Source organism: Microchirus variegatus, assembly GCF_963457635.1.
Source record: "Microchirus variegatus genome assembly, chromosome: 7".
Classification (NCBI taxonomy): domain Eukaryota; kingdom Metazoa; phylum Chordata; class Actinopteri; order Pleuronectiformes; family Soleidae; genus Microchirus; species Microchirus variegatus.
Genome location: NC_139808.1, coordinates 29,068,364 through 29,082,003, shown reverse-complemented (window position 1 = coordinate 29,082,003; position 13,640 = coordinate 29,068,364). Strand labels below are relative to the sequence as shown.

The 13,640-nt window shown below is 40.7% G+C and overlaps 1 protein-coding gene across 1 annotated transcript in view; it reads left to right on the top strand.

Moving 5' to 3' along the window:
• Nucleotides 1–6,229: 6,229 nt before the first annotated feature.
• The window catches only part of fndc3ba (fibronectin type III domain containing 3Ba), a gene marked incomplete at both ends in the record, with an annotated part of 64,377 nt that continues 56,966 nt past the window's right edge, over nt 6,230–13,640 (top strand). Inside the window, 2 exons of the mRNA XM_083892069.1 lie at nt 6,230–6,346; nt 9,259–9,334. Coding sequence (XP_083748195.1) covers nt 6,230–6,346; nt 9,259–9,334 — 193 coding nt within the window. The remainder of the gene's footprint in view (nt 6,347–9,258; nt 9,335–13,640) is intronic.

The window sequence follows — 13,640 nt, the reverse complement described above, 5'->3', positions numbered from 1 at the left end:
GCTCATAATGGAGCTTTGTGTGTCGCGAGAGGTTTTGCATACGTTTTGCACAAAGCGTTGATGTCATAGATTATTTTGGTGTAAATGAGTCGTGTGCAGAATGAAAAGCTGACGGAGCAATGGTTTCCTTCAGCAGTGACGGCCAAGATACAGTGACGTTATGACGCAAAGCAGCAGCAGCAGTTTGTTATGATTTCAACGGCAGTTGCGTAATGTTTTGTCGAAAATTAGCCGGAATTTTCAGTTCTCTAAAACTCAACTGTTTTGCAGTGAAATGTGAGTAAAGGTTGTGAAGCTTTAGGTTTTCTGAGTTTATGAAGGAGTTCCCAAAGGTCCCAGAGACGCCGGTGTCGTTGATGAAAGGGTTTAAATAATCTGTCTTTTCTCAGCTCGTGGATATTAGTCTCACCGTGTCTGGTTCTAATCTGTCACGCCGGGCAGGAAAATAACGGTTTGTGTTCTCACGGAGCCGTGAAGTCACGTTATACATGTTCTCTGTCCTGCAGATCAATGCATTCATGCAACTGCTGATTAACCTCCTGTCATTTAAGGCCAACACTGAAACAGCATGGGGAAAAAGTGCATTTAAATACATTAAATGATAGATTATAGATTTTCAGAATAAAGCACATTAGGCCTTAATTTTCAGCATCACATGTCCTTTTTGCAGATTCAGTGGCAAGACTCCACTTTTACTGCATGTACACGTAAATGTGCATGCTTCATTTTCCTTGTGCATGTGCACAACAGTGCAAAATTTGCATTGCGTCATCTTTCTATGTAAATCTTGCTCTGCTCGCTCGCTCGCTGAAATATGTGGTTTCCATATTTCCACTCGAGGCACTTTTTTATTTTTAAACAGTCCTCATCTCCTCTGGTGACACAATCGCTTCAAAGAAAGGACTTTGTCACGTCAGTCATGTGGGAGACAGACGGTGACGATGCATCATCCGTCCATAAAAAGACTGACGTGGAGCTAAATTTGGGATAAAGCAGTTTGGGGTTGTTTTTTTTTTTTTTTTTTGTGCAGCTGTGGTCAAAATAGGATGGTATTAAGTGATAAGTGATAGTTTGAAGTTTTGGGAAATCATCTCAGGTTTACAGTCGGGATTAAACGGAAGGTCACAGTGCCACGTTTAAATGTTTTTATTCAAAATTAACTTTAACCGGCAGAAGTCGCTAAGCTTTATAGTACTGTAGGGGGGAAATATTCAGATTCTCTACTAAATGAACACCATACATGCCTGTTGTTCTCTTCACACACAGGCAAGCTAGCTGCTAGCCGTTAAGCTAGGCTGACTAGCTGCTGGCTCTAGCCTCATATTCACAGTATCACTAGCAGTTATTAATGTACTTCTACTGTACTTTCATAAAGTATGTTTTGTAGCGTTGTGATACAAATGTGAAAGTGTTTTAATTATGGATTAATGGGAACTGACAAAGTGCAGCAGCACCGCTAGTTTTCTGTGTAAATAAAGAAACATTAGCGTCCAAAAAGTGTTAGTCTTCCCATTCTAGCTTCTTCCTAAATGAACACCATACATGCCTGTTTGTGAGCTTTTAATATGTTGTTCTCTTCACACACAGTCGTCAAGCTAGCTGCTAGCCGTTAAGCTAGGCTTACTAGCTGCTGGCTCCAGCCTCATATTCACAGTAGCACTAGCAGTTATAAATGTACTTCTACTGTACTTTCATAAAGTATGTTTTGTAGTGTTGTGATACAATTGTGAAAGTGTTTTAATTAGCAGTAACGCTAGTTTACTGCGCAAATAAAGAAACGCTAGCGCCCCAAAAGTGTTAGTCTTCCCATTCTAGCGTCTTACAAAATTAACACCGTTCATGCCTGTTTTGTGTGCTTTTAATACGTTGTTCTCTTCACATACAGTCACGCTAGCTGCTAGCCGTTAAGCTAGGCTAACTAGATGCTGGCGCCAGCCTCAGTACTAATGTACTTCTGCTGTGCTTTCATTTGATCCAGGACATGTTTTAATTACAGTTTAACTTGAACTGACAAAGGAATGCTAGTTTTCTGTGTAAATAAAGAGATGTTAGCATCCCAAAAGCGCTAGTCATCCCATTCTAGCGTCTTACAAAATTAACACCGTACATGCCTGTTTTGTGTGCTTTTAATACGTTGTTCTCTTCACACACGTGTCACGCTAGCTGCTAGCCGTTAAGCTAGGCTAACTAGCTGCTGGCTCCAGCCTCAGTATAAATGCACTTTCATTTGATCCAGGACATAAAGTATGTTTTGTAGCGTTGTGATACAAATGTGAAAGTGTTTCAAATACGGATATAATGCTAGTTTTCTGTGTAAATAAAGAGACGTTAGCGTCCCAAAAGTGTTAGCCTAAATGTGCAGTAGTACAAAAGCACCAAAGGGAAACCATAGAGGAATGTGAGCTTATATTTCAACACCATTTTCCCCCCAAAACCAAATTTATTCTGACCAAAAATGGCCAAGACGTTGCACAAATGTGTCTGTGTTTCTGTGAGATGGGAGGTGTGAATCAGTCGCCTGGAAGTAAGTCAGACAGTCTGCCATGAGGTTGTGAACGTCCATTATGCTCCGTCAGGATGGACAGACTGGAGTCTTTGGGTGTGAATGATGAATGAGTGAATGAGTTATGACTGCCGTGTTGTCAGGTCAGCGCTAGGCCTTCACTCTGTGTGTGTGAGTGAGTGTTAAATCGAGGTGTGCGTTTTTTAGTCTATGTGTCCTTTTATGTTGCAGACGCACTTTTCCATGCTTACACAGGGCTTTCTGTCCACACACACTCATGGTACACACACACATACACAAAACAAATACATTCATACACATGCCGCCGCTGACGCACAAGTGGCCGATTGTTTTCCCGGATCCAACGTGGAATTTTCAATTTAACACTTTATCCCTGCTGGGAATCGACACCTTATTCCCAGCGACATTCCGCGGGGCAACGGAAACCATTGTGTGTGTGTGTGAGTGTGTGTGTGTGTGTGTGTGTGTATGGTGATGTCTGAAGCTGTCAACAGCAGCATCCATCTGGTTGCGATTCCACTGGAAAACAAAAGGTCGTTATTGATGTATACTGTACGTACCACATACTGTATGTTAGATCCTGTCGGAAATGTGGAATACACCAGAGAGAGCAGCTGTGAAACACAAACAAACCCTCTGTGTGTGTGTGTGTAGTTACAGTATAGTAGTGTGTGCTGCCCTGGCGTGTGGTTCGTCAAATTATTAGCACGTCTCTTCCACTCAGACTCGCTCACAGTCTCTGCGTTAATGAACTTGTGTCTGTAAAAAAAACGACCGTTGCTCAAAACTGTACTCAGAACTCCGCTGCCTGCCTCTCAAAGTTCTTTCTGCGCTGTGCAATTTCACGCATCACTTGCTCCAAATTGCAGAGCGTTTAAATTTAGAGGATGCCGATGCCTCGAAATTACATAACGAGGTATATCGGCGAGATTAAGACGATATAATTTGTCTTTACAGCTTGGTCTGAGACTGTATGTCGTATTTCCTTTATGATTGGTACAGACATTATATATATGTGTGTGTTTACATATGGACCTACAGCTTAAACACAATTTGTAAGAAGTCAGGAAATTGACTATATATCTATATATATGTGTGTGTGTGTGTAGATGTATGTATATGTGTGTATGTATATATGTGTGTGTGTGTATGTATATGTATATGTATATATGTGTGTATATATGTGTGCATATATATATATATATATATACGCGTGTGCATATATGTGTGTGTGCATATATATGTGTGTGTGTGCATATATGTATATACGTGTGTGTGCATGTGTGTGTGTGCATATATATGTATATATATGTGTGTGTGCTTATGTGTATATATGTGTGTGCATATATGTGTGTGCATATATATATACACGCGTGTGCATATATGTGTGTGCATATATATATATATACGCGTGTGCATATATGTGTGTGCATGTATGTATATACGTGTGTGTGTGTGCATATATATGTATATATATATACATGTGCGTGTGCAAATATATGTGTGTGTATATATATATATACGTGTGCATATATGTGTGTGCATATATGTATATACATGTGTGTGTATATATGTGTGTGTGCGTATATATGTGTGTGTGCATATATGTGTGTATATGTGTATGCATACATGTGTGTGCATATGTATGTGTGTACATATGTGTGTGTGTGTGTGTGTGTATATATATATATAAAATTATTCTCTCAACAAGTTGCCTTTTCCCTCACTCGTCGTCTCTTCTCCCTACTTTCTTCTGTCTCTCTCCCTTTGCTATTTCCTGGCAAAGCTGAGAGTGGTGTCTGTGATGTGTGTGTCTGTGATGTGTGTCTGTGTGTGTGTGTGTGTGTGTGTGTGTGTGTGTGTGTGTGTGTGTGTGTGTGTGTGTGTGTGTGTGTGTGTGTGTGTGTGTGTGTGTGTGTGTGTGTGTGTGTGTGTGTGTGTGTGTGTGTGTGTGTGTGTGTGTGTGTGTGTGTTCGAGGCAAGGATGGCTAGGCTGAGCTGGAAATGCGGCTTAAAGGGAGAAAAAAGAGGGTTTTTTAGACCCAACGAGAGGAGAAAGAAAGAAGGAAGGGAAAAAAAATCAAGACTTAAAAGAGGAGATAGAGTGTGTGTCTGTCTGTGTGTGTGTGTGTGTGTGTGTGTTTATGTTAGAACAGTATGAGCCACAGCTGTGTGATCCACTAACCTTTTCAAAGACCTCATCATCGCGGCTTGAAGACAACCAGCTGAAAGAGAAGGCACACAATGACACACAGCTGTTTTTACAGGGACAGTGTGTGTGTGTGTGTGTGTGTGTCTTATTATACTTAATACTTCAATAAAAAGCACAGTGTCGATGCCGTGCGTGGTCATGTGATGTCCGTACGGCGGCTTACAGCGCGGTCGTCTCTCAGCAGTGATTTCACTCAGCAGCAGTGAATTAAAGCACACCTACGTCACGCTGTAATCCGCCTGTGGCGTCGCATTGTTGTGTGTTTGCACGTGTGCAGTACAGTTACACGTATTAATATATGAAGGTGTTTTTTCTTCTTCTTCTTCTGCAGATGTGGATGAAAGACGAGGAGAAAACGTTGTTGTTTTTATTTAAAAACATTTTTTTTATAGTTGGGTTAGTAATTCGCCTCCTTTTAATCATATCGACATGATATGACTTGATATGAAGCTCCTCTCTCTATTTACTTTAATCTCCCCTTTAATCTTAATCCTCTTTGTAACCAACCATCCACTGTATATCTTTGTTTACATTTTATTAGCCCTTTCTGATTAGCCTAGCTTTGTTGTTTTTACGTCCGTTTAATTCTGCGACGATTGGAGCGGTGTGACGGAAATTGGCGGTCTTATCGTACTTTAGCGCTGCAACTCCCGATTATTTTCATCATAGATTTAGCAAACAATTATTTTCACAATTAATCGAGTAATCGTTTGGTCAGAAAATGTTAAATAAACCTGGAAATTATGATGTTCTCGAATGTCTTGTTTTGTCCACAAACCAAAAAGAATCACTTTTTAAGGATTTCTTTGTTTTACGGAGCAAAGAAACCAGAAAATATTCACATTTAAGAAGTTGAAACAAGCAGAAATCTTGTTTTAACAATGAAAAAAGCTTCAAACTGTGTAATTTATTAATAATATCTATTAAAACATAGTCAGATTAACACTATCTTTATAAATATTGAATATTACAAACCCCAAAACCCAGGTTTTACATAGAAATGTTTGAGCTTCACACAGTCATGCTAGCTGCTGGCTGTTAAGTTAAGTTAAGCTAGGCTAACTAGCCGCTGGCTCCGGCCTCTTATTCACAGTAGCAGTAGCAGTATAAATGTACTTCTACTGTTTGATTTGATCCAGGACATAAAGTATGTTTTGTCGTATGTTCACATTTTGTTTAAATTATGGATTAATGTGAACTGAAAAATTGTGCAGTATGTAAATAAAGAGACATTAGCGTCCCATTTTAGCTTCTTCACGCGAGGCTATAGCCCTTTTTAAAGTGTTGTTTCTTGGATGTTGTTCTTTAAACCAGTTATTTTTGTTGTTGTTGTTTTTGTACTCGTCACGGCATTTGTGTAAATGTCACTTGACGTCTTTGTGTTACTGTACTGTACGTGTATTTATAAATGAACAATGCTAACGTCTTGTCTCTCTCTCTCTCTCTCTCCGTGTACTCCCTCAGGTAGGGCAGTTCAGTGAATTTCTCCATGAATGTACGTCACAATGATGATGACAGACCAGATTCCACTGGATTTGGCTCCGCCCCCCCTCCTGAACGGGGAGGTCCCCCTGATGCCGCACATGGTTAACGGTGATGGAGCGCAGCAGGTATCACACACACACACACACACACACACACACACTGTTTACATTCATGTATAGCTGCATCACGAATGCACCAGTCATCTTTCAACATTCCTTGATGCGCAGCCTTTTGTGTTTTCCTTCACCACGCGCGTCATGGGCGGCTGCCGCAGGTAATGAACAGCTGTCAGGCTGTGAGGCAGTTGTCATTTAACAGGAACTAGACTAAACACATTTAAAATAAAATGTGCGTTTAAGTACGCGGGAGGACGACTTTGTCCCAGGAAAAGAAACAATCATACTTTTAAGTGACTTTGCATGGATTTAATGGCATGTGGGCGATAATTATAAATACTTTCTTGGCCTTGCCCCCCCCCCCCCTTGTCGGGATGGTCAGTCGGTCGGTCGGTGGGAGTGTTTTGGCTGTGACACATAACAGTTAAGGGGGAGTGTTTTGGCTGTAACACACGGCAGTTAGGGAGCTCTTTTTTATTGTAACACCCTGCAGTTTAAAACTTGGTTCCCAGTGAGGCTGCAGCAGCAGAGATGGAGACCGATGATTATATAGATTTGACTCTGGATGTGTGTGTGTGTGTGTGTGTGTGTGTGTGTGTGTGTGTGTGTGTGTGGGCACAGTACTTGTTGTTTGTGTGTTTGTGTTTGTGTCTGCTGCTTCCCCGTCTGTCTGTTTCTACCTGCCTACACCTGTTTACACGCGCGTGTTTTGTCTGCAGATGCACGAGTGTGATCGTTAGTGTGTCGTCGTCTCGTTCGCGTACTCGATGGGATGTTAAAAACTCTCTCCAGTCGTCAACTTTGCCCACTCTTTGTCTTCCTCCTCCTCCTCCTCCTCCTCCTCCTTGGTTTATGTGGGCAAATCTGTTCCTCTTTGTTTGCATTGTAAGCGTCTGCTTCAAAGCACACACCAAAAAAAGACAAACAATCTGCTGTGTTTGTCTGTTTTAAGCTGCCTTCGCCTAAAGAAGTGACCCAAAGGAAAAGGAAACTAAAACTATTGTCATTTTAAAGCAATTGCACACGTGTACAAACAAACTTATGGGTAAATATATTCAGTTTATACAAGTCGTTATTTTACGGACATTTACTCACCAAACCTGGCCATCTCCATGACGACAGCAGTGTTTTTATTTGTATTTTTTCTAGTGCTGGAGCGCTAGCTTAACGCACGTCGCGTTTCCACGACGACTGACCTGGAAAAAAACGCGCGTGACGTCACGTTTTCATGAGTCCAGGCACCGTTTACCAGTTAGCTGCATTAGCGACGTTATCGTTAGCCTACAGTGGAACTGGAGCGGTCTGTTTATTAATGGAAAAGAGCAGCGCTAACAAATAACTAGCGTACCTGTGTACTGCGTATGTGTGCGTCTGTTTTTAAAGTTTAGCGTTACTTTAGAGACTCATTTTAACAATTCTGATTCAATTCCGATCGTCATGGAAACGCGTCATGTGTTAACGTTGACGCTGTTAGCGCACCTAGCACAAATTTTTTCAAACCAAACATTTGGTTTAGGCTAACTGTCTGTTCTAGCATCAGAAACTATTCTGATTTTCAGAATAAAAGCTCTGAACTCGATATGAAATGAAACTAAATTAAATATGTGAAGATAAACAAATAATGTGGCGAAGGAAAAAAAGTGTTTATTTTTCGTCTTTAGAGTTTCTGATAAAGTTCAACAATTCATCCAAATGATGTCACATGTAACCTTGTATATAAACAGTCATAAAAATTCCCTTCCATTCAGAATATGCGACCTTGCGCCGGCTACGTGATGTGAAACAATGTAGCCAGTTAGAGGTCACATATTACGGGATGCAGCTCTTATTTCATTGGCCTTGAAGGGAACTGGGTTTTTGGGAAATGATGCAATCGCAGATAAACTGTGTATCAAAGTGTTCACAGGGGGGCTTTATTGATACATGTGTATCAAGAATACACATTTATTTATTTTTTTATTACAAATATTTATTTATTTGTTAATGTGTGTGCGGTCATAGCAAGCACCGTAAGAATACGGCCCCGTGTTTGTTGACACGCTACGCCATTAAAAGCTAATTAGCGCAATTAGATTACGTGAACATTGTGGACGATAATCGCTCTGAGCTGCTGCCTGGAAATGTTGAATTAAAAACAACAACAAACAAACACACACACAACCCTGATTTAGACAAAGTAGATTGAAGTCTAACGTTTTTCGTGATTGAACTTTACGTTAAACATCGCGTGAGCGCGTCAGACCATCAGCAGGATTATCCAAATATTTTAATCCCCAAAAATAAATCAAATCGTACCACGGATCTGGTCTCCAGTAGACGCACAGATGTGCACATCTGTGTCGGATACGGTGGGGTTTTCTCGGTCCTGAGGAAACATGGGTCGCCCTGTGCTATGCTGGCTGGGGTTCCCATAGCAACAGCAGCCGCTGCAGTAGACAGAGCAGGAAGTGTGTGTGTGTGTGTGTGTGTGTGTGTGAGGGCTGAGATGGGAGAGAGCATGCAGACGCAGCAGCAGCAGCAGGATGAGGATTTTACAGCGCCGCACCTGTAGAGCGTAGACTCTGGTCGGCTACTTGTGCATGCATGCATACGTGTGTGTGTGTGTGTGTGTGTGCATGAATACGTGTGTGTGCGTGTGCGTGTGCAATGGAGGGTCACCTGTTCCACGTCTGCAGCCACGTGTACACGCTCAACAACCTGTATGCGGACAATATGACGGTAAGGTGCTGCAGGGATCGGGACAGCGTCATGTTGTTAACTGTGTAATGTGTGTGTGTGAGTGTGTGGAGAACTTCTAAATCAGGGCGTGTGCAGCAGCATCTTACTCTACGTTAGCTTAAAAAACACCTCATGTTTGCTGTTTTCGTGGCTAAATGGAATAACGCTGTGCTCCCTGTGTGTCTCTGTCTCTGTTGGTCCAGGTGATCCTGGTGCAGGTGAACCCCGGGGAGACGTTTACGATCCGAGCGGAGGACGGCTCGCTGCAGTGCATCCAGGGTCAGTCCACTTTTTTAAAAATCATTACGGTTTATCACTTTAATAACCAACCGTTTCGCTCGCTCTCTCTGTCGCTAATGAGCTCCAGTCATTTACCTTCGTTTTATAAGACTTGGATGGGATTTTGCGCTGTGAAATTGTGTATTACCTAATTCTACAATTGCACACACAATGCACAATGGTGCATTCATGTGCCTCCGTGGAGACTTTTCTTACCAACGCAGCACTAATGTGAGCTCTTGTTATGACTTCTAACTTCTGTATACATGTCTGTATACACTACTGTTCAAAAGTCTGGCCTCACCTACACCATTTTTGTGTGTTTTCCGTTAAAAGTCAGACTTTTATTCATCAAAAGAGTTGCAAAATGAATAGAAAATATAGTTATAAGACATTGAGAAGATTAGAAATAATAATTTTTATTCAGAATAATAATTGCACAAGGGTTTTCTAATCATCTAATAGCCTTCTTGCGCAATTAGCAAACACAATGTACCATTAGAACACGTTATAGACTCTCTATACAATGTAAAGAGTGTATTTCTGATTCGTTTAATGTTATATTCATTGAAAATAAGTGCTTTTCCTTTAAAAATAAGGACATTTCTGCATATTCACATTAAAGCAGCTGAAAAATCAGAACAAAATCCTTAAAAACACTAAAAACTGATGAATCAATTGTCAATACACTACCGTTCAAAAGTTTGGGGTCACCTGTTCAATTTTTGTTGTGTTTTCCATTAAAAGTCACACTTTTATTAATCAAAAGAGTTGCAAAATGAATAGAAAATATAGCCAAGACATTGACAAGATTAGAAATAAGTTTTTTTTAATTCAAAATAATAATTTTTCCCTTCAAACTTTGCTGTTTTCAGCTGTGCTAACATCATTTTTCTTCTGAAAATGTTAATATTTTTCACAAAATTTCAAGTTCTTTCTCAAAATTCATTTACTTTTTCCTCAACACTTTTTTCCTCAAAATTAGTTTTCTTTCTCAAAATGTTGTTTCATTCTCAAAATTTTCTTTCTTTCTCAAATTTTATTTCTTTCTCAAATTTTTTTCTCTCTCAAAATGTGTGATATTCATTGAAAAAAGTGCTTTTCCTTTAAAAATAAGGACCTGATCGCCCTGAAGTGTGGTCTTTTTAGATTTTAACACCAGTTAAGAACACTCTGAAGTCTCACTTTCTGTCTGCATCTGATATCGGCACATTTGTGAGCCACTTAAAGTCTCTGTAAACCAGAGTTAAGACAACGCTGGAATTCCCCCGTCTCACTTTGATGATGTCAGCAGTGTGAGCTCTTAGTCAGAGAACTTTTTGAAAGGACATCTTTGTTTTCCTCCCTCCTCTCTTCGTCTGTATCAGCCGCCGTTGCCCTCTGAGTGAAGGTTTTCTTTGAGCAGGAGGAGGGAGGTGGAGAGGAGAGAGTGCAGATTTGGCTCGGAAAAGACAACTCCACCATCGTCTAATGTCGTAGCTAATTACAGTCTCTGACTCGTCATGTAATTCAATTTTTGTTCCCCCCTGAAATCAGAGGGATGGCCTCAGGCACACCTACTGGGCTGAGATAATGCCAGACTACACATGATGGGATGGATGCAGAGATGGAAAGATGGATTAAAGACGTACAAGGGCTGGATTATGCGTGTAGATAATAGGGCTGCAACGATTACTCGAGTGATTCGGGTATTGGTTTGATTCCTATCTTCAGCGCGGGGATCGTCGTTCCACACGGACCGTTTTAGTAGACGCACACACACCGCACATCCGGATTTCAGCTAGCGCGACGGCGAGTGAAACGGCTCGTAAAAAGGCAGAAAATGTCAAAATTGTGCGACCATTTCACGCTTCAACAAGAAGCTAACCAGGAAAACGACAACTAGCGTAACCACAACAGCACGTCCTCAATGACTCGGCGTCTGAGACGATAGCATCCAGTTGCTAACGCTGCCGGCACAAGCTAACGTAAACATTGATTATTGATGATTGGTTAGCTGATTTAAGGTAGCTTGCTCGGGCTGCAGCTGTCAAATATTTTTGTAATCGAGTATTTCAACCAATTATTTTTTGATTAATGGAGGACACAAACGCAAATTTCTTAGATATTTTTAAATATATTAATATCTTTTATTTTTTAATCTGATTACTTGATTCATCGAGGTATAATCGGTAGAATGCTCGATTACAAAAATATCCGATAGCTGCAGCCCTAGTAAACTACATCAAATCAGCTAACATCAATGTTGACGTTAGCGTGTGTCCCCGCAGCATTAGCAACTGGAAGCTAACGTAAACGTATTGATGTTAGCTGATTTAAACGATGATGTAGCTATCAAATATTTTTGTAATCAAGTATTCAACCTATTATTTTTCGATTAATCGAGGGCGCAAAACGCAAAATTATTATGAATTTTTTTTATATTTATATTTTGAATTTTTATTATTTTTTTGAGAATGTTTTATTATTTAATCCGATTACTTGATCAATCGAGGAATAATCGGTCGAATACTCGAATTACAAAAATATTCGATAGCTGCATCCCTAGTAAGCTACATGAAAATCAATGTTGACGTTAGCGTGTGTCGGTGTAAACATTGATGTTCGCTGATTTAATGTAGCTTATGAGGGCTGCAGCTATCGAATATTTTTGTAATCAAGTTTTCTACCGATTATTACGCGATTAATCGAGTAATCTGATTTTTTTTATTTTTTTGAAGAAAAAATAAAAAAAATCAGATTACTCGATTAAAATTCAAAAACACTTTTTTCAAAATAATAATAATAATTTTGCGTTTTGCATCCTCGATTAATCGAAAAATAAATGGTCGAATACTCGATTACAAAAATATTCGATAGCTGCAGCCCTAGTTGATAAGATAGTGGATAGCTGGCGTCTCAGTGTGTTGACGGTTAATTGGACATATTATTGTGGAAGGGCCACACACACACACACACACGCACACACACACACACACACACACACACACACACACACACACACACACACACACACACACACACACACACACACACACATACACAGTCTGTCTCTCTCACACTCCCTCTGTCTCTCTGGAGGAGGAGGTCACTGGGTTTAATGAAAGGTGGAGTGTGTGGTGTGTGTGGGTTGCTCGGTGTGTGTGTGTTGCTCGGTGTGATTACCGAGACCTCAGAGCTCTGTGTTTGTGCCTGCTTTTTTGGACGTGTGTGTGTGTGTGTCGTCTTGTGTACGGCGAGATTACAGAGACCAGGAGAGGAACCAGCTTTTTATATAAAGTAACCTCTGTTTAGCTGCTGCACTGTGGTGCACACACACTCACACACACACACAAACACACACACACACACACACACACACACACACACACACACACACACACACACATGCTGGGCCAAAGCAGAACTGGCCATAAGAGATTCTTTCATAGGAACTCTTACACTTCACTCCTCTTGCTCCATCCTTACCTTCCTTGCTCGTTTGCCTCGGCCTTGTAACGAAACCTGCAGCAGAAAAGAAGAGACGCTAAGTGCTGCTAATTAGCCACCACTGAATTCCACTGTGTTCTTTTAGTGCAACTCAGAAGTTGACATAGTCGTATTTGCGTAGCGCGGATTAAAAATGTGTGCATGTGATTTCAGCCATATAAACGCGACCTTATTTACTCAGCAACATGTTAGCTCGCTTTTCCACTACGTCGTTCCAGCACGACTCGACTCGTTTTCCGCTGCTTTTCCACCGGCGATGGTACCTGCTCCGTGCGTCACAGGAATCAAAGCCAAACTGTAGATTAAAGTTAAACAGACTCTTAAACGTGCGTTAATCTCCCAACAATTAGCAAAAGCAAATGTCTTAAATGTCAATATTTAACGGAGGAATCTGGTTTATTTAGCAAGTTAGCGCCCGGGAGCCAAATCACAGCTACGTTCCGTCGTATTTCGGGCAGGAAGTACTGAACGATTCCGTTAACAAATCGATTCAATGAACCGAGCAGAGCTGCGACTAACGATTATTTTCGTAACCGATGAATCGTTTGGTCCATATAATGGAAATAACGATGTTCTCGAACCAAAATGACTCAGTTTTAATGATTTCTTTGTCTAGAGACAAAGAAAATATTCACATTTATGAAGCTAAAACAATCAGAAATCGCGTTTTAATCATGAAAACAGCGGATTAATCGATTGTCAAAATAGTTGACGATTCATTTAGTCGTCGTTTGTTTCAGCTCTAGAAACAAGTCTAATGACTCAGTTGCGCCAAGTCACTAGTTTGCGCGTCGCGTAGAATACGACGCGAGTTGGC